The sequence below is a fragment of the Aegilops tauschii genome, chromosome 4 (assembly GCF_002575655.3).
Source record: "Aegilops tauschii subsp. strangulata cultivar AL8/78 chromosome 4, Aet v6.0, whole genome shotgun sequence".
Classification (NCBI taxonomy): Eukaryota; Viridiplantae; Streptophyta; class Magnoliopsida; order Poales; family Poaceae; genus Aegilops; species Aegilops tauschii.
The window spans coordinates 49042769-49062156 of record NC_053038.3 but is presented as its reverse complement, the minus strand read 5'-3'; the positions used below and the strand labels follow the sequence as shown (position 1 = coordinate 49062156).

The following is a 19388-nucleotide window of genomic DNA, read 5'->3' as shown; positions in this document are numbered from 1 at the left end:
CATCATAGAATCATATTGGTGGAAGTCGTGGCAAAAAAAAATTTGATGCTCTGAAGATGCTACTTTCAGAAGCATTTTGGAGTGCTGATTTTATCTTTTTTGCCACGACTTCCATGATTGTGATATGATGATGAAAATTTGCAAGCACTAAAAAAATTTCTCAATGTTTACCAAAAAATTCAGAATTTTTTACTGTTCATTTTGTTTTTGAGACACCAAGAGCATTTGAGCTCGAGCTCGGAATAGGACTTCCGCAAAACAAGTGTCATCTGTGACGAAAAGGAAACGAAAATAGCAGCCAGACTGCAAAGCAAAGTGCCTACGTTTGCCGGCCGGACTTCCTTCTCGCCCCTCATATTTTATCTCAAACAGTCCTTGTAGCATCATTCACTGCACACCAACTTCCCTCCACATGTGTAGAAGGGCATTTTTAATCAATCCCTTAAAAATAGTGAAATCTTCGGTGAAGTAAACCTTTAGTGAAGTAAATTTACTTCACTAAATTTTGATCGTATCTAATCGATCCCTAAATATAACGGAGTAAAGCTTATATATGGCTCAGATATTTCATCATCGAACGCTTGCTATGTGTCTCCGCGGCTAGCGGCGTCGACGGGGACCAGGCCGGCAACACTGTGGCTAGGGGTGTCGATGGTGTTGATGATGTCGACAGCGCAACGACACAGCCGCCGCCGCTGACGTGAGCTCATGCAAACAACGTGCGCATGAGCACGCCGGTTGTAGCCTTGTTTTTGTAGTGAAGAAATGCATCGTATAGCCGATACCTTGTTTTTGTACTGAAGAAACGCATCGTATAGACTTGTTTTTGTACCGAAGAAATGCATCGTATAGCCATGAGCAACGGGGCGAACCTCTGGGCGCCGGTGAACACCACCAGGCGTTGCTGAAGCGAATCGCTGCGCCACTGAACTAGTACATCGAGGTGCAGATACACTGTAGGTGCTTCCATCCAAGTTTGACCTGATTTCAAATTTCCATGCTTCCCAATCTTGGAGGTAATATTAGTTTTTGACCTAATTTCAAATTTCCATGCTTCCATCCAAGTTTAGATCTTTCCCAACTACTATGTTGGTGCTTCTTAGTTTCATAGCACCAACGGAGACGTACCTCCCCCTAAAGGTGTCGAGGGAGCGGTCTCGTCTCCTCTCATTGTCCGGATGGATTGAGACGAAGATGGTAGTGCCTGGGAACCTCATGGCAAGTCCGGCGGCCACCGCCATCCGACACGGTGTCGCGGAGCGGCATCCTCTCATCATTGCCGTCGCCGGTCGTCCAAGCCCCAAGTCCAAGTTGCATGCACACCCTGCACGTGGATGGATCGCTATTACTAGTATATATAGAGACAGAGATGATTTTAAAATGTTGGTTTTGTACATGGGAGTTAGAACAAGGAGGGTGTGGTCTATGGCCAAAGGAAGGCCGTGCCGCGGATCAGTGACCTGGCACAAGACAGGCCGCGGATCAGTGAGGTGGCACTAGCCAGGGCACCCCGGCTAGGGTCTGCATTGGATGAGGCGGCCCTCTGCACAATGCAGAAGGAAGCGGTGCGGCTCCTCCGCGAGCGGCAGGCGGCTGCCGGGCAGGGCTGTCGAGCCCCCATGCCCTTCCGCCGCTAGAAGCACTACTCCAACGATGACAACATGGATGAAGACGGCGGTGCCACTGGCCAGGCAGCCACGCGTACGAGATCATCATCCGCTCCAAGATAGTTTTTTTTATGTTTTAGTTAAACAGATGACATATCATTTTATGTCCAAACTTAGGTTTATTCCGTCATGTTTGTATGAAATTCATCATGCTTGTTCAAATCCGATTTGAATTGCACGAGGACATGGTTGGATGGCCGGCTTTCTTATTGCTGTCGGCCGACAAGTGTCCATTTTTTCGCTTCATCTTTCCCCTTCCGTATAACTGTAGCATGGTGGGGTGTAGCCACTACTTTCCCTTATGGTAGGTGATCACTCCACAGTCCACACCAACTCCCCTCCCGTGTTTAAGAAGTCAGAACATGTGTGTAAGAACTAAGAAGTGAGAACTGCGAGTGTTTATAAAAACCCATGGAGATTTTGGCAGTTCCAGCTTGCTAAGATCGGATCAAACCGCCCGAGCATCAGCAAAATGGCCGGCGTCCAAGAAGCATCCCGTGGCGACGTTAGCCGGCGACAACACGCGCACCGCCGGGTGCTAGTGTTCCCGCTGCCGTTCCAGGGTCACATCAACCCGATGCTGCAGCTCGCCGATGTGCTCCACGGCCGGGGCCTCGCCGTCACCGTCCTCCACACCCAGTTCAACGCGCTGGACCCCGCGCTCCACCCTGAGTTCACCTTCGTCGCGGTGCCCGACGGCGTCCCCGCCGACGTCGCCGCCTCGGGGAGCATCATCCCCATCATCCTCGCCATGAACGCCGCCATGGAGGCGTCGCCGGCCGTCCGCGACGTCCTCGCGTCGGTCCTCGCGGACGACGGTCAGCCCCCCGCCGCGTGCCTGTTCATCGACGCCAACCTCCTCGCCGTGCAGAAGGCCGCCTCGGCACTCGGGCTCCCCACGATGGTGCTGCGTACCGGCAGCGCCGCCTGCTTCAGCTGCTTCCTGGCCTATCCCATGCTCCACCACAACGGTTATCTACCTCCAAAAGGTCAGTAAACAAATACGTACAGCCAATATAATCACCACGTAATTAGGATGAGATCTGCGCCTAATCATGTATTGTGATCCATGCATGCATGGTCTGCACCTTGAGATTTTGCTGATTGTTTGTTATGTCAATCTTCTATATAAAAATATCCATGTGTTTCAGAATCACAGCTCTACACGCCGGTGAAAGAGCTGCCGCCGCTGCGTGTCAGGGACCTGTTCCGCACGAGCACCAGCGACCACAAAATGGTGCGCAAAGTTCTAGCCCGAGCCTCTGAAACCGTGAGGAACTCCTTCGGACTCGTCGTCAACACGTTCGACGCTCTGGAGACCGCTGAACTGGACAGGATACGCCGCGAACTGGACGTGGCCTTCGTGCTCGCCGCCGGCCCGCTCCACAAGCTCTCCTCCCGGAGCACCGGGAGCAGCCTGCTGCGCGAGGACCGTAGCTGCATGGAGTGGTTGGACAAGCAGGTCCCGGGGTCCGTGCTGTATGTGAGCTTCGGGAGCTTGGCATCCATGGATGGCGGCGAGCTCTCGGAGATCGCGTGGGGTTTGGCCAACAGTGGCCAACCTTTTCTGTGGGTTGTCCGCCGTGACCTCGTGCGGGGATCCGACGGGCCAGGCCTGCCGGAAGGATTTGATCGTGCGGTGGAGGGCAGAGGCAAGGTGATCCCGTGGGCCCCGCAGCAGGAGGTGCTGGCCCACTTTGCAGTGGGTGGGTTCTGGACCCACAACGGCTGGAACTCGACACTGGAGAGCATCAGTGAGGGTCTCCCGATGATCTGCATGCCTCACTTTGCGGATCAAATGATGAACACAAGGTACGTGGAGGCAGTGTGGGGCGTAGGGTTTGAGCTCGAGGGCAAGCCAGAGAGAAACAAAATCGCCAAGGCAATTCAAAAGCTTATGAATGAGAGGGAAGGAGAAGTGGCTAGGGAAAAAGCAAGAGAACTTAAGAAAAAAGTAGTGTCGTGCTTGAAAAGTGGTGGGTCTTCTCTGCTAGCTATTGATAAACTTGTCGAGCATATATCGTCTTTGTAATATTTGTGTTGTGTTGATGTATGAAATACTATATTGTAACTTGGAACTGGATAAGTGGTGTTACTGGCATTGATGTTCCACAATTGATCTTGAAGTGACGTTGTTTGCATGCATGAAAAGGTAAAATCTAAGACTTTTTTTTTGTGTGTGAATTGAACTTTCATTAATTAAATGGGATCACTACAGTCACAAGGACTTGACTTCTGCAGGTGTAATACGAATCCACACCGAGTAAGGTGAGATGGTTTTGCTCCCTACTCACATGCGATATAACAAACTCCCTACCTAGCCATAGTAAAAGCTTCGTCTCACCAACAAGATGCCACTTGGGGATCTATCGGGGGCTAGGTAGGCTATCATGTCAACAACAATGATGAGTCTATTTTGAGGATGAAGGTGTCTAAGCTCCACTCAAGGGTCGGCGCAACGCCCTCCATGCATGCAACCATCTCCACCTCCAGAGCACTCGAGTAGGTCTACAGGAAACGACATGAAGTGATTGGTTGTTACGGAAAATCAACCTACCACCCCCCGGTCCCATCTTCTTTGAGGTATGCACCATCTATAGTGAGTTTAGTCCAACTTGGGGGAGGGGGGTTAGTCCATCTACGATGGTGTGAGCAGCAATTTCTGCGGCATTTTTGGGCCTTCTCATCTACAACATGATCGTAGGTCACCACCGACTTCCCTTTAGGTGGATCGGTATCGGGGTTTTGGCGGATTTCTAGAAGCGTGTAGTCGATGTAGCTTGAAGGAAATCATCAAGACAATTTAGTCGTTGGAGCTAGCTTCAGGTGCGTGATTTCGTTGCGGACCTGTCATGTACGCCACATTTTCATAAGCATCGAAAGGCGCTCGTCGGCAGTGCGCCCTTTGAGGAGATATAGTACCCAACCTGGCCCTATGTTGGTGGTGATGTCCACGGCCGATATTCTCCAAACTTCACTCATGGCGTTTCAGAGGTCACGTGACCGAGGGCATCTATAGAATACATGAAAGGTTTCCTCTCAGTTCACCCCACAAAAGAGTATATATGTCAGAGTTTTCGATCTTCCTCTTTGCTTTATTTTTCACAGTAGACAAAGCTTTTATCACAATTCGCCATGCAAAAACTCATACATTAGGGGAAGTGGGGCACCCCCATGACATGTCCCAGACATCGGAAACCGTTCGGTGCTCTGCTCATGGTGCATGAAGACGTGCAATTATGTTCCTTGAGGTCGAGATGAGACGCACCGCAGACGCTGAAGATACCCCTCAGATCGGGCGCCCATGCTACCCTAAAAAAAAAGATCGGGCGCCCATGCGAACATTTTCTTAAACTCACGAGCATTTTCCTCAAATTTTGCAACCCTTCTCAGATTCGCGGATATTTTTTCAACATTTTTCAAACTCATTTAAGTTTTTTGAAGTAGCTGCACTAAAAAATTCTCCAATATTTTTCTTTTCGTAAAACTGGCTCAAAACTACGAGAGATTCTTTGCTATTGTGATTGAGCGGTTCAAATCAATGACCGGAGAAAAAAATGACCGAAACGTGGTATTGGGCAAGCCCAAGTAGTAAGCACAAGCGCTTGTTTGCTTGGTACTCAGTGTGTATAACACGCCGAAAGCAAATCCTTTTCGCCTCCTGCAGGTAAGCCGAATTGGGTTAGCCTAGTTCGGGGTTTTTGTCCTTGATTTTTTGCTCACTGATTTTGCTACAATTTTTCTGTTGGTATTTTTTATGTTTTTATTTATTTTCTTTCTTTTGTTTTTTAATACACTGCCAATGATTCTTTAATATACGATGAACATTGTTTGAATACACACTAATTTTTTATATAATATATATTCATTGAGTCATTTTAATATACGATGAACTTTCTAGTTACTTGATAAACATTTTAAATACATATTTAATATTTTTATATATATGGTGATTCTTTTAATATATACCAAACTGTTTTTAAAACATGCATTGAACAATTTTCTGATTTTTATTTTTATGAGTGTTTTAAATATCTTGCTCTGTAAAAACAACAACAGTATTTTTTGCAAAAAAACCCCGACTATAAAAACAAATGGAACAAAGACTCGCTCACTGCATAGTGGTCCTGCCCATTTTCTCTGGCTTTCAGGCGGAGCCTGTCCTATTGGACGACTACATGTTTCTCAGAAATAAAAAAGATTGACACTAACGGCGGGCGTCCAAAGGGGAGCAACTAATTGAGGACCGCTTGTTCAGGAGCCTTTCCAAGGGTTATTTGGGATGTGCTGAGAGCGCACCACGTGTCGCACTCCCTCCGGATTTTGTTTTTACTTTTATTTTTTGCATGCATTTTCGTTTTTTAGATTATTTTCCTCATTTTTTCAGCTTTTCGACAAAAAGAAATTTGGAAACTTTTTTCCCATGAAAAACACATTTATTTTTGCTTTCATGGGAGGCACGGTTTTGTTTCTGCGAGAGGCACGACCGTGCCTCTCGGAAATAAAGAAACACATTTACTCTTTTTTTCCTTCCGTGAGATTTTGCTTCCGCGAGAGGCACCTCTCGAAACGAAAAAAATATTTTTTTTCTTTCACGAGAGGCACAGATTTGCCTCCGCGAGAGTCACGAGCGTGCCTTTCGGAAACAGCTTTTGAAAAAGAAAAAACGTGCTCCCGGTGTGCTTTTTTGTCTGGTTTTTTCGTGAAAAAAATTCGTCAAAATGTTTTTTATAAGAGATCTCGACGTGAAAACGGTTCGAGATTTGGGCGCACGATTTATAAGAGATAAAAACGTTTTTTATAACCGGATCTACCAAAAAAGGAAAAAACTCGCAGGACTCCTATTTCGGTTCAAAGGAGGTCTCCGCGCCGAATAGGGGCACTCCTGATTTCGTGGTAATTGGGCCGGGCCCAACGTGCGTGGCAATACGCAGTTCCCCCAGGGTCACGGTCGTAAATACGACCCGTTTCCTCTCGAGAGCCACCGCAATCGCATCGTGCTAGGGTTTAAGCAGCAGCAGCAGCAGCCTCGCCGCCTCCAGATCCCCAACCCAAACCCTCGAACCCTCGAATCCGGAGAGGAACTCGCCGCCGACGACAGCCAAGATGTTTCTCGGCGCGATGCCCCGGAAGCCGAGCAAGGAGGCGGCGTACAAGGAGCTGCGCTTGCACCTCAGCATCATGGCGGGCTGCATCGCCGTCATCCGCGCCGCCCCCTACATCCTCCACTACCTCACCCGCGAGCCCGGCATGACGGAGCTCAAGCTCGAGCTCTAGGGCGGCCCCGCTGCCCCCCCCGCCCCCTGAGGTGATTCCTCCCGCCCACGCTCTTCCTTCTCTAGGGTTAGGTCGATTCGGGTGCAGTGCGCGTGTGATCCCGTTTTCGGATCGATCGTCGTGCGGCCCCTCCGTTTGTTACGGTGTCGTAGGGTTTCGTGGCCGTAGATCGGATTCTATGTGAGCTTGCGCGGTTGGACTACTCGCGGCTATCCCCGCTGTGTTATCTGGGCACCGTGGTTTCCAATCAGTTTATGTTTGCTGTGTTGAATTTAGTTAGATTCATGGTCGTTTGTTGGGAGCCAGAGTTATTGTTTCATGATGCTTGATGCACTCCGCTTTACTGGTGTGTTTCTGCAAGTTAATTGAGGTCGATTTCCCAACAGAAATAGTGGTGAATTATGCTGGCACCGTTTTATTCGGTTTACATGATGGGTGTCCTTATTGACAGGGTTGGTAATGCTTGTAATTCTATGATTTCGTGTGTAAAGCAGGTGATCTGTTGTTTGTTTATTATCTTGAAGTTTGGGAATGCTGATTTGCAAACTGAGAAATTATGGAACCCGACTAATGACCTACAACAAGGTAGATAGAAAGGAAAAGTTTTGTTTCATAACAACCTACGTATAGCGTAAAAAGACAAAAAAAGCTGTTTGGCTCAATAAGATTATATCATGTTTTAAAGAGTCCAACTAGCTTTTAGATAGGTTGTGATATTGAATTGGTTATCATCTTTAGCTGATGGGTGTGGCTAGGTCTCAGTCGACTGAGACTTAACCAAGTCTCAGGCAAGTGAGATAACAATGTACAAAGAAAAACAGAAAAAACTGAAAAGAAAATTTTGCATGGATCTCAATGTAAGAAAATTTTGCATCGACTTGAGACATAACAAAGTCTCGGTCGACTGAGATTTAGCAAGACTGTTAGCGGATTTACCATTCTCAAACTGTGTTATGATGTCTTGTTTTAGCAGTATCATTAGTGTGTGATTGGAAGATTGATTTATTGGTTTATATACCTTTCTTAAATGCACATCTAGATGTGCCCTAATTATTGCACATCTAAGTGCTCTATCAAACTAGAAAGAAAAAGGAAGAAAGACAAAAGAAAATGCTTGCACGAACCTTAGTGTAAAACCAATGATATAGGACTTAGATGTGCAATACTTATAGCACATCTAGATGTGCTTTAGCAAAACTGCTTAAATAAATGCAGTAAGATTGAGATTTTATCTGTTTTGATCACAGCTACACCTCTTGCTGTTATCTGTTAGTATCTTGTTTAATTTTGGCCAATGGATCAAGAAGTATTAATGTTTTAGATGATAACTACATCTGTTGATCTTTAAATCGGTGGTACTTGACTCCTTGCTGAGTACAAGGATAGCTGTATTTTTTATGGTTCATGGAAGCAGTATGCAGTATGTTCTGAATTTTAATTTTCTTATTTAGCGTTATATATTACTCCATAATGCTGAGTACATTGTTCTACTTGTGGTCCATAGCTGAGTCTTCCATAATGCTTGCTATTTCTTGAGATTGCTTCTGAAGAAGGAATGGTGGAATTGTGTCAGTTCTTCATTATTTTTTGGTGTGGCTTATATAGAATAATAGTCATAATGTTATCTTAGGATTGTGATTAGCTTTTGCTCCCCCCGTTCCTAAATATTTGTCTTTCTAGAGATTTCAATAAGTGACTACATACGGAGCAAAATGAGTGAATCTACACTCTAAAATATGTCTATATACATCCGTATGTAGTAGTCCATTTGAAATCACTAAAAAGACAAATATTTAGGAACGGAGGGAGTATTTAATTGACCATTGCAATTAGAATGACCCATGCATATGTTTTGAATGATCTTTAACATTGTAACCAGACCATTATAATACTAGGAACACAGCACCTGCATTATAATACTAGTAACACAGCACCTGCAGTGATCTGCTGTGTAAATTGCTGAGATTTTGTTAATTTTTCATTATATTATTCATGGTAGGAAGTTATGTGGACAAACACAAACTACTCAGTTCTAGCACCGCTTGCAGGTTTAATAGCCTTTTATCTCTTGGTACAAGTCATTGCTAACTCAGTAGCAGTTGGTTCCATCGCACGGCAAGATTTTGTTCTGGTTTTTTATAGTTGCATTAACCTATTTGAATTGTTATTATGTTTTGCCTGCTACAGATTGCAGTAAGCCACTTGCTGATTATTTGTTTTATCCTCTTAGGTGCGACTGGGATGTTGAAGTTGCTCTCAGGATCAGGCTTTGAAGTACCTTGTGAAACATGAAATTAGTTTTCCTTTAGTATTTCGTCTTTCTATAGCGTGAGAATTCAATGACAGTGTCTGCATAAACTCGGTTGGTAATGATTACCACTGCCCTGGCAACTTTGTGGATTTTTAACAGCAGCGATGTGTGTCTTACATACTCCCTCTTTATCAACTATGACTGTCAAAAAACGTCTTATATTTTGATACGGAGGGAGTATTTTTTATGGCTGGGATGTGATTTGTCGTTGCTATATTGAGTGTGCTCCAGTTGTTCCCTCTTGCCACTAGTAGCCCTGGCTAAGTAGCATCTTTGCAATCTTGATTCTCGAGGCATGATCGTTTCATTTGTCTGCTGGAAACACGCACCAATATGCACCGTTGCCTCGAGTTTTCAGCCACAATTAAGAAACAAATTATCACATGACGGAATGTGAATAAACATATGCTTATATTTGTAAATCTGGAACAAAAGAATTTCTTCCCTCCTTTTCTCTTCCCCCACTTCCCTACCCATCTCACAGATCTGCCTCCTCTGGGCGTTTGCCTCAGTGGAGAAACACGCTGTTAAGTCCTGTAGAAACTCCGAAGACCACAAAAGTCGGTAGAATCAATATAGATCCATTGAAAACCTAAACTGATTGTATCTTGGAAGATCCGTCGGAGATATAGCTTCACATGCCCTTTGACGGTGATAAGTACGCCAACAAAACAGGGACAGAGCATGGAGATTTGTACATTGACACAACGGCGCCACCTGCCCAAACCAAACTCGAAGACTCACTAAAGAAAACCTGAAAAGAATCAGTCGTGCTGTCACACAACAGGTCCGGATTTGATGTCGAGCTCGCTGCTGTCCAGGACCATGCACCGACTCCCTCTTCTCCGGTGACCTAGCCAGGCCAGCCCGCCGTTGAGGATCACCAATGCTGCCGTAGAGCACCACGGAGACCACCACTCAGTGCACACATCTCCTTTGGCATCCCACCGCAACCCTCCAACGCCTCCACATGCAGGCCGCCCTCCTTGTATGTATTTTTCCCCCTTTTTTTGGGGTTATAGTCGATCAAGTTTTAGATAAACCTGAGATTCTTCACACTTTACCTAAGAAGTGGGTTTCATATGCTGTTTCTCAGATGCACTTCCTGCAAATATAGTTATTTCATGGTAAATGGTGCAATACTATTCAGAATACTGAAGTTTCATGTCTTCATCTTGCAGTCCATCTGATTTAACTTCATTGAGGGTACTACTGACTTACTGGGAAACCTGTTCTGACATGCATTGCTGTTGTTTTGAAAACTGAAACAATAATACAATGTCAGGGCACTGCATTTCTGCTCATTAAAAATACGCATGCCACCGGATAAAACGAGAAAAACAAAATGAGAGAGATGTCACTTTCACAACATGGTTGCTTTTCCTGGCTATACGGTTCAGTGATGCACAAGGCTCCCATGGTGAAACTTCAGGAACACAGCAAGTCCAACATGTTCCCCAATTGAACTTCTCCATCAGAGAGCTCATGTTCAACCAAGTTACTTGCTAAGCAAAACTGTGGCCCTGTTTTTCGCCAAGCATTATTGGCAGCAATTCTACTGGTCCTCTGTATGTGTCTAGTCAATTTCACATGTGCGCCCTTTGTAATGATGCGACGACAAAGGCGATCTTGTTGTCACATCAAAGCTATCCAGTACCCAACTACCCAATCCATACATTCCAAGTGGTTGGTCTTCAGCATTCCACTTGTCCTTTTCTCTGCTGCTATGTTGAAACTTTGCACCAGAATTGCTGACCACGAAAACGTGATGACCAGAAGCATCTCAAAATCAAAATCTGATCAATTTGGTTTCTGCGAAGAAATGTCGAACTTTCGGAATAGATCTGTATAAAAAGTCCCCTTTTGTAATCTCCTCCTTGTAAGATAATCGGAAAGGAAGGGCTCAGCCAACATAGACATGGGCAACTGCAGCAGCTTCAGTCTTCCAAAATGGTATATTATCTGTTTGAGATAACAAAGTTATATACATGTCCAGTCTTATTAAAAGTTACTTTCCATATGATTGATCTTTTTTTTTGAGAAATTCCATATGATTGATGTATATATACTAATGGGACCGCAGGATATTCGGTGATCTGCTCAGCAATGGCATGGTTTCCATTGAAGAGGATGGAACTCATGACGGCATAAAGACGATCCGGATTCAGAAAGCCTGTGAGTTCACAGCCAGCTCTGTGCTCTGTGTCTGCATTATCACATGGAACATGAACGGCAAGGTGCGTCGTATTCTTGGCTGGGTTCTTCTTGATGGTGGTCTGGCCATTTCCTTTGGTTTAATAATATCTGTTCTTTCGCGAAGATGTCTGTGCAGGACATAAGAAAGCTGGTGAGCTCCACCAGGAAGTTCGACTTGCTGGTTGTTGGGCTGCAAGAAGTCCCGAAATGCGGCGTCGAACAGGTTCTGCAAGAAGCCATGGCTGATACACACATGTGAGGAATCTTCAAGGTTAACCTTTTTTTATGAAAACATTCTGAAGGTTTTCACCATATTCTGAAATACGGCAATTGTTGTTGAAATTTCAGCTTGTTATGCCAGAAAGCCATGCAGTCTATTCAGATGTTTCTTTTCGGGGCAAAGAGTTCGGAAGCGTACATCAAAGGTGATCTTGTTATTGTATAGCTGAGTATTCTTGATGTTGAAAGAGCATTTCTAATCTGATTGAGTAAGTTTTGTTTAAATTCCTAAATTTGGACAGAAATGAAGGTGGATAAACATGCGGTTGGAGGCTGCGGTGGCGTAATTGGGAGGAAGAAAGGAGCTGTGGCCATGTACATAAATTTCAGTGGCATCCGGATGGTGTTTGTGTCCTGCCATCTTGCAGGTTGATCTCCAGCTTCTGGCAATCCATTTCTTATTAGTATCACCAATATTGTTGGGTCTTATTACCTCAGTGCTAACACTGAAAGCAACACTAATATAACTGTTGTCTTTCAAATGTTATTACGAATAACTAACAAGCTATCTTATTAAAGTGTAGCTCATGAACACAAGGTGGAGAAGAGGAACTCTGAATGCCGGCATATTTCGCACTCGCTGTTCTCCAAGAATGACATACATTATGCCAAATCTGCCGACATAACAGTGTGGCTCGGTGACTTGAATTACAGATTAGAAGGAATAAGCTCGATGCCAGCAAGGAAGATGATCGAGGAGAATCGCCAAAGTGTAAGTGTATGCTCGAACTATTCATATTTTACATGACATAAATGCCTGACATATATGCGCTGTTTCAGAAGCTAAGAGACAGAGACCAGCTGCTGCAAGAAGCCGAGAAGGGTCAAGTGTTCAATGGGTACTGCGAAGGGACCTTGTCTTTTAAGCCGACATACAAATATAATGTCGGAAGTAGCAACTACGACTCAAGTTACAAGGTACCTTCAGTTAGTATCATGTTAAGATGTCAATTTGTCTGAAAGAAATTGTACATATTCTGGAAACTTAATGTCTTCTGCATATGCTCTTCACTTCCTCAGATCAGAGTGCCATCTTGGACAGATAGGATATTGTTCAAGGTTGACCATTCTTCTGGCTTGGATGCGGTCTTAAGTTCATATGAAGCACTTGATTGTGTTAGCAGCTCTGATCACAAGCCTGTGAAAGCTCATCTCTGTCTGAAAGTACGTGGTGGCAATACATAGATTTATGTTACAATTGACAATCACAAGTATATTTAGGTGACTTATTTTTTTGTAACAACAATTGTAAAGGCAAATAGCACAGATCATTATCTGTCCTCTTAAAATGATTTCGCTAGATGTAATTTGGTAAAGTCAAAATGTCAACCGTGTATTCATGTTGTTGTGTACCTCTCATGATGTTATATGGTGACGCGGTTTTTTCGAACCGGTAGGCAGGTGTTCTACAAACAACTTCTGATGTGTTCTTATAGTAAGGAAAAAGAAATACCCAGCATATACAGATACCAAACTTTGGTTAACATGCATAGTACCATGTCAATATGGCATTGACATAGCAGGGCAGATTCTTTATTACGACACACCTTATTTCCCATTGATACCCGGCCTGAAATTTGTTACACCAACTAGCAATCATTTGATCAATTGTGATAGTGTGCTACTTGTGTGCAAAATTTGTAAATCAGCAATATTGTTCATATCGGTGCTATTGTGTGCAGTTATTATAAAAATGAACCATGAAAAAAAAATCGATATCCATGTTTATATCCAGGTATGGAGTTTAAGGCTCAAATTGAATGGGACCTCCATATTAGGAATTTTCGCTTTCAAGAACAGTTATTGTGTTTGGATTTCACAATTTCTAACTAAGGAACACAATTCTTAACTTCCTTGTACTTTTGTGTTTCACTACAGATTTTCAATACAGATTTGCATTTGGAATAAACGTCTAGTAAGGGTGTACCAAAACAAAAGAATTTCACCTATCTCACAAAATTCATGGTACAGAAACAAGGAAACTCGACGGAACACTGACGGTTTGAGTACAGAAACAGACGGTACACACTTCCAGTTAACAAAACTCAGAAAACCAATTCAATGCCATAGATACACATTTCACCACTGAATTAAATCTCTTCTGGGCTTTCAGCTACAAAAGAATGTCTAGTAAAGATGGTACAGAACAAAAGAGTTTTACTCATCACACCAATTTCATGGACAAAAACAGGGAAACTTGACAGAACCCTGTTGGTGTGAGAGTGAGTTCCTGGCCAACCCCCTCCCCTTAGTGTACACTTCTAGTTGACAAAACTCACAAAACCAGTTCGACGCCATAGATACACACTCTGTCTTTTGGATGGAGCAGACAATATAATCGTTGTCTTCTTTCTTTTTTTTGCCACATGTTCTAGTCAAGCTGCTGCTACTTGGATCCTGGATGTTTTCACCGAGGCCTTCCTCTTTTCTCCAGTTCGAGAGGGTGCTGTGAAATCACTGAACAAAGGGAAATGAAAAGATATCACGATGTGCTAAAATGAAAAGATATCATGATGTGCTAAAATTCAGAAATCAATGTGTAAATTCAGAAATTCAGAAAGGGACAGGAACTGATTTGGTTTTGCAAACCTTGTAATTTTGGCTGTTCTTGTTGATGACGCTGCCCTCTGTGATTTCTCTACGGTTTTGCCTTTAGTCAGCGCAGGCGCAGGCCTCACATTGTTGGGCCGGATGCTACTCAAAACCGTTTTAGATTCACCAAGCCGACTCGTGGCGGTGTATGTAATTTGTTTCCTCTGAATATGCAACATGGGCAGACAAACAATTCAGCATGTGTGTTTCTAAATTGTACCACCATTAAATTGATCTGGACCTGGAAATGCTCACCTGCTTCTCGCCACAAGCCAGTTTTTCTCTTTCCTTTCCATCAGGGCATCTTCCAGTTTGCTGCATCACATCACAGTAGCACATAGAACAATGAGTAACCACAGGTGGTAGTCGAAGAAATCTGAAATCTAACGTTGTGCACTCCTGATTCAACTTACCATCATCACTCGTCTATTTTCGTCCTTCAGTACTGGCATGGCGTTCTTCTCGGCGACCGTCGGTTTTCTTTCTGGAATTGCATCTTTCAACACCTGTCTTTCCTAAATGCAGCACAAAGAGTAAAGGCCTTTCAGCAACTGAGTGAAAAACCTTCACAAAAACAAGCAATGGGGGGATGCAATGCAATCATAACTCACATCAGTCCTTAGCCTGAATGGCCTTAGGATGGTATTCTTCTTAAGCTTTCCTCCCTGCTCCGCATTCACTACCTTGTTCTGCCTTTTAAGCACCTGCATTTAGTCATGGCAGCATTTCAGGTTCACCATATGCTACCCACAGCTAAACCATGGCAAACCACATCACTAACGTCAGAGTTTCAGTACCTTCTGAGGAGCATTCTCATTGTTCTCCTCCGACTGCTTGCTGTTTTCATCTTCTTCTTCCCGATTCAAGGCTTGCTCGGCGAGCTGATCACCGCACGGCGCATTCTCCTTGTCGTCGCCGTGAATGTCGGGCTGCAATGGTTCCGCCACCTCAACCCGTGATCCCTGCAGCACCTCCTTGGGTTCTTGCCCCCAATTGCGCCTTGCAGTTCGTTTGCACGAGTTCTCATCCGCGTTGATGTTCTCACGGCCACTTCGGTTCCCCCCATCTGTTTCGGCATTGGCGCATTTCGCCGAACAGCCTAAGATCATCATCTTCTTCCCACTCCTTGGCTCCTGCACTCTCTTCGCCGCCGCCGTCTCCTCGCACTTCTTGGCGATCTTCGGCGTGGGCAGCTGCGACAGGTACCTGCTAGGCACCTCCCGGCACGCCAGGTTGAGCTTCTTCATCTTGGAGCAGACCTCGGCCACGGGAGGAGCCTGGCTCTTCGCCGGCGTCTCCTTCTTGGGCGTGGTCATGAACAGCGCCTTCACCACCGTCCCCTTGATCTCCGCCGCCGCCGTGGCGACCGGCCCCTTCTGGTACTTCACGCTGAGGAAGGGCTCCTGCCTCGGCCGCACGGTCTTGCTCCTGGGCGTGGTCAGAGCCTTCTTCCTCGCGCTGGACGCGTCGACCCTCGCCGCCTTGGTCCGGACCGGGTAATCCCTCAGGCCGCGAATCCGGTGGCCCTGCAGCCTGTCCCTCGCCGCCTTCTCGGCCGCCCCCGTCGCCAGGCTCAGCCTGGTCATCCGCGTCCTCGGCGGCTTCGCCGGCGCAGAGTGGGGGCATTTCGGCAGCATCGAGCTGCACGGGGTCAACAAATCCGATCTAAATAACAGTCCAATTCAGGCCGGCGGCCGGCGAGAAAGGAAATAAATTCACATCAGAGACGCGCACCTCTGGTTTCTCCTGCTGATGGCCTTCTGCAGCCGCACGTTGGGGCTCCTCGCCGCCATGACCTGCGGGGGGAACGGATCAGAACTCGGTTCCGTCAGCCGTCGAATTCAGTCACACATCAATCAAACACGAGAATTAGCAGTGAATGACCCGCATGACGAAGCTCCTGTGCAGCGCCTCCGGGTCGACGTGCTCATGACTCTGGTCGCAGCCTGCATATCGTACGGGTACGGATTACGGATCAGCGCCGAGGCGAATTTGGTGTCTTTGCGTCTCAGATCCGATAGCGAACGCCGGCGGTGAGGGGCTGTGCTTGTGAAAGGGTAGAGGATGATTGCGTACCTACGCGGAGGCAGAACCAGGAGGGGTCGTCGGCGGGGCAGGCGGCGTCGGGCGCGGTGAGGTCGACGAACTTGGGCGCCTCGATGTCCTCGTAGAAGACGCTGTCGTACTCCTCCTCCTCCTCGTTGTCCTGGACGCCGAGGCTGCGGGGGATCTCCATCTGCGCCCGGTGGGATCGACGATCTAGCTAGCTAGCTCGCGAGAGCGGCGGGCGGCGTCGGAGATGGTGTTCTGCGGCGAGGCTGTGGGCTGTGGCTGCTCTGGCTGGCTGTGGCGAGTTGGGCGATGGATTTTTGAGTCCGATCCGGGAGCGGCTGTGGGGAACTAGCCGTTGGAGCGGCGGCGTTTCCCTTTTTTCTTTTTTGAAACCGTGGGCCGTTGGTGATGTGGCAGTAAATAAAGAGATGCTGTAAAGTAGCACCGGGCGTGAAGGTGAAAGTGAAACCCGGCCGTGCGGAGTAGAAGGCGGCTAGATGTGCACGCACAAAGTTACGGAGTACCGGATTTACATGGAGTATATTTATAGTATGAACCTAGATTACCCAAACCGACTATGACGTGTACACTACACGGACACGCATACGATACACGGGATTAACTCGTAAGGGTGACTCCAATGCACGACCACAAACGAGCCGTTTCGTTTGGATTTTGTCCATATAAGGATGGCAAACGGACATGTCCGTTCGCTTGCGACCGTGTGACCGCCGGTGCGCCCAAGTGACCCGCCACATCCCAAACTGTCCGTTTATTCAGACTTCAAATTTAACAAAAAAACCAAATAAATATTGCAAATAATAAAAAAACATTAAAACGTCCACAATAGCCGAGTTCACCACATTAATATAAACAAAAACTTAAAAAGAACATTAAAAAAACTAGATAAGGGTCGTCGCCGTCGATGCCGCCATTGACTTCCGTAGCAGCCGTCCTACTCGTCCTCGTTGTCGTCGCCGGTGAGGTCGACGTATCGAGGTGGCTGCTAGAGGTGGGCTGGCGGCCCCTGCCAGGCCGGAGGCGTCTGCTGTGGCGGTTGCGGTGGCACCTACACAACCTCTTCCCGTGGCGGGGAACGGGCCGGCGTCCACCTCAGGCGTGCACGACACAATCTCCGTCCAAGTCCCGGACTGCCCAACCAAGGCCAGGTTCCATCCCATCGGCTCCTCCTCCCTAGGCGCCTCTGCCCGCACGTCCTCCAGGCCTCCTCCTTGACGTAGGCGTCGAGCTTTGGGAAGCGATGTCGGCAGCCGCTGACAGGGCCATTATCTCCGTGAGGCCCTGCCATTGGCGCTCATCGTGGGTGTGGAGGGAGTCCTCCATCACCTGCCTCATGAGGCCCTCCTCCTCCTCGACCGTCATTGGCTCGGGTCGTGACGGCGACGACATAGTAGTCAGGCCGCGAATCAACCTATGCCCGCGGCGCTGGGGCAGGCTGAGAGCGCGCGCGGGGCGGACAGAGCGCGCCCGCTGTGGGCTCGAAGGACGGCCGACAAAGAAAGATTGCCGACAGATGTCATGCTCGTCACAGAGCCATGTATCCCAGAGCGGCGAGTCGATGGCGCACCTCCAGTCGTCGATGAGGTCCGACGGCAGGCGGGCGCAGCGTCGATTGATCTCCTCCCGTCGGGCGCGGCCGCTCACCGGGACCGGTGGGATGGGCACCCGATTCATGGAGAGGTGCCAGTTGTTGGGAAGGTGCACGTCGCCCCACGGCAGTGGCGTGCGCATCTCCTAGTACCTCTTGCAGATCCCGCCTTGATGTACAACAGCTGACGAGGTGGGGCGCCGACCGGCGATATATGGAATGCGGGCAGTGGAGGTGGAGGTGGAGTGGGGGAGCGACGACAATGGTCGGACAACGACCCGACCTCGTGCCTCGTCTTGCGGCCGGGGAGGCACGCGTCACTGCGGGTGGAAGTCTGGAATCCCACTGGTCCACGACTTCCACACTAAAAAAGACGACGACCGCTCGCCCGGGGTGGCTGGTAGGTGGGTTCGCCCAAGCTTGCACCGTAAACGTGGACGGTGGGAGGTAGATGGGCGGCTGCCACGCGGGCCCGAGGCGGACATGGAGCGGGCGCGTGGGCGTCTGATACATCCCAAACGCATCTACTTTTTCAAACACTTTCACTCTTATTTTGGACTCTAATTTGCATGATTTGAATGGAACCCGGATTGACGCTGTTTTCAGCAGAATTGCCATGGTGTTGTTTTTTTTGCAGAAATAAAAGTTCTCGGATTGACATTGAAACTTTACGGAGAATTATTCCAGAATATATAAAAAATACTAGCAAAGAGAAATACCAGAGGGGGTCCACCAGGGCGCCAAAAGCCCAGGGGGCGTGCCCTAGGGCGCGCTGGGCAGGCTTGTGGGCCCCTAACAGCTCCCGCAACCATAACTCCAACTCCATATGTACCTATTCATCTAGCAAAAACCTAGAGAGAAGGAATCATCATGTTTTACAATACGGAGCCACCGCCACCTCCTGTTCTTCATCGGGAGGGCTGATCTGGAGTCCGTTCTGGGCTCCGGAGTCATCATCAACCATCCGTCATTAATACGTCTCCAACGTATCTATAATTTTTGATTGTTCCATGCTAATATATTATCTGTTTTGGATGTTTTATATGCATTAATATTCTATTTTATATGATTTTTGGGACTAACATATTAACCTAGAGCCCAGTGCCAGTTCCTGTTTTTTTCCTTGTTTTAGAGTTTCGCAGAAAAGGAATACCAAACGGAGTCTAAACGGAATAAAACTTCCGCGATGAATTTTCTTGGACCAGAAGACACCCAGGAGACTTGGAGTGCAAGTCAGAAGAGCCACGAGGCGGCCACAAGGGTGGAGGGCGTGCCCAGGGGGTAGGGCGCGCTGCCCCGACCTTGTGGGCCCCTCGGTGACCCCCTGACCTAGATCTTCCTCCTATATATTCTCAAATGTCCCAAAAACTTCCATGGGAGCTACAAAACCACTTTTCCACCGCCG

General features: G+C 47.1%; 4 protein-coding genes across 5 annotated transcripts; 3 read left to right on the top strand and 1 right to left on the bottom strand.

Annotated features, from left to right (window-relative positions):
- The first annotated feature begins 1767 nt into the window (after nt 1-1767).
- LOC109767318 (DIMBOA UDP-glucosyltransferase BX9) lies at nt 1768-3788 on the top strand. Its single transcript, XM_020326083.3, has 2 exons — nt 1768-2656; nt 2819-3788. The coding sequence occupies exons 1-2, from the start codon at nt 2140-2142 to the stop codon at nt 3697-3699; spliced, it is 1398 nt and encodes a 465-aa protein (XP_020181672.1). The 5' UTR covers nt 1768-2139; the 3' UTR covers nt 3700-3788.
- A 2854-nt stretch (nt 3789-6642) lies between these two features.
- On the top strand, nt 6643-9351 carry LOC120962732 (mitochondrial import receptor subunit TOM6 homolog). The gene is made up of 2 exons (XM_040386568.3): nt 6643-6975; nt 9175-9351. Exon 1 carries the CDS (start codon nt 6774-6776, stop codon nt 6942-6944), a length of 171 nt encoding a protein of 56 aa, XP_040242502.1. The 5' UTR covers nt 6643-6773; the 3' UTR covers nt 6945-6975; nt 9175-9351.
- A 1574-nt stretch (nt 9352-10925) lies between these two features.
- LOC109767316 (type IV inositol polyphosphate 5-phosphatase 11) lies at nt 10926-13117 on the top strand. Of its 2 annotated transcripts, none has more exons than XM_020326081.4 (8): nt 10926-11208; nt 11339-11492; nt 11588-11706; nt 11800-11876; nt 11973-12098; nt 12255-12442; nt 12511-12648; nt 12751-13117. In XM_020326081.4, the coding sequence occupies exons 1-8, from the start codon at nt 11174-11176 to the stop codon at nt 12913-12915; spliced, it is 1002 nt and encodes a 333-aa protein (XP_020181670.1). In that variant the 5' UTR covers nt 10926-11173; the 3' UTR covers nt 12916-13117. The 2 variants fall into 2 exon arrangements, with proteins under 2 accessions (XP_020181670.1, XP_020181667.1); XM_020326078.4 differs by having other exon boundaries at nt 11576-11706.
- Nucleotides 13118-13765: 648 nt separating this feature from the next.
- LOC109767317 (uncharacterized) lies at nt 13766-16740 on the bottom strand. The gene is made up of 9 exons (XM_020326082.4): nt 16399-16740; nt 16207-16268; nt 16057-16118; nt 15120-15963; nt 14934-15026; nt 14736-14837; nt 14578-14637; nt 14320-14486; nt 13766-14187 (listed from the first exon to the last, which is right to left on the bottom strand). Exons 1-9 carry the CDS (start codon nt 16556-16558, stop codon nt 14106-14108), a joined length of 1632 nt encoding a protein of 543 aa, XP_020181671.1. The 5' UTR covers nt 16559-16740; the 3' UTR covers nt 13766-14105.
- Between the last annotated feature and the right edge of the window lie 2648 nt (nt 16741-19388).

What these genes read in the sequence shown, in the direction of transcription:
- LOC109767318 (XM_020326083.3), top strand. Translation starts at nt 2,140, where the DNA reads ATGGCCGGCGTCCAAGAAGCATCCCGTGGCGACGTTAGCCGGCGACAA. An exon ending in CGGTTATCTACCTCCAAAAG is followed by an intron (nt 2,657 to 2,818) that starts GTCAGTAAACAA and finishes CATGTGTTTCAG; the next exon opens with AATCACAGCTCTACACGCCG.
- LOC120962732 (XM_040386568.3), top strand. Translation starts at nt 6,774, where the DNA reads ATGTTTCTCGGCGCGATGCCCCGGAAGCCGAGCAAGGAGGCGGCGTAC.
- LOC109767317 (XM_020326082.4), bottom strand. Translation starts at nt 16,558, where the DNA reads ATGGAGATCCCCCGCAGCCTCGGCGTCCAGGACAACGAGGAGGAGGAG. An exon ending in ATGAGAATGCTCCTCAGAAG is followed by an intron (nt 15,027 to 15,119) that starts GTACTGAAACTC and finishes GACTAAATGCAG; the next exon opens with GTGCTTAAAAGGCAGAACAA. An exon ending in AGAACAGCCAAAATTACAAG is followed by an intron (nt 14,188 to 14,319) that starts GTTTGCAAAACC and finishes CCCTTTGTTCAG; the next exon opens with TGATTTCACAGCACCCTCTC.
- LOC109767316 (XM_020326078.4), top strand. Translation starts at nt 11,174, where the DNA reads ATGGGCAACTGCAGCAGCTTCAGTCTTCCAAAATG. An exon ending in GCCATGGCTGATACACACAT is followed by an intron (nt 11,707 to 11,799) that starts GTGAGGAATCTT and finishes TTGAAATTTCAG; the next exon opens with CTTGTTATGCCAGAAAGCCA. An exon ending in TTCGGAAGCGTACATCAAAG is followed by an intron (nt 11,877 to 11,972) that starts GTGATCTTGTTA and finishes AAATTTGGACAG; the next exon opens with AAATGAAGGTGGATAAACAT.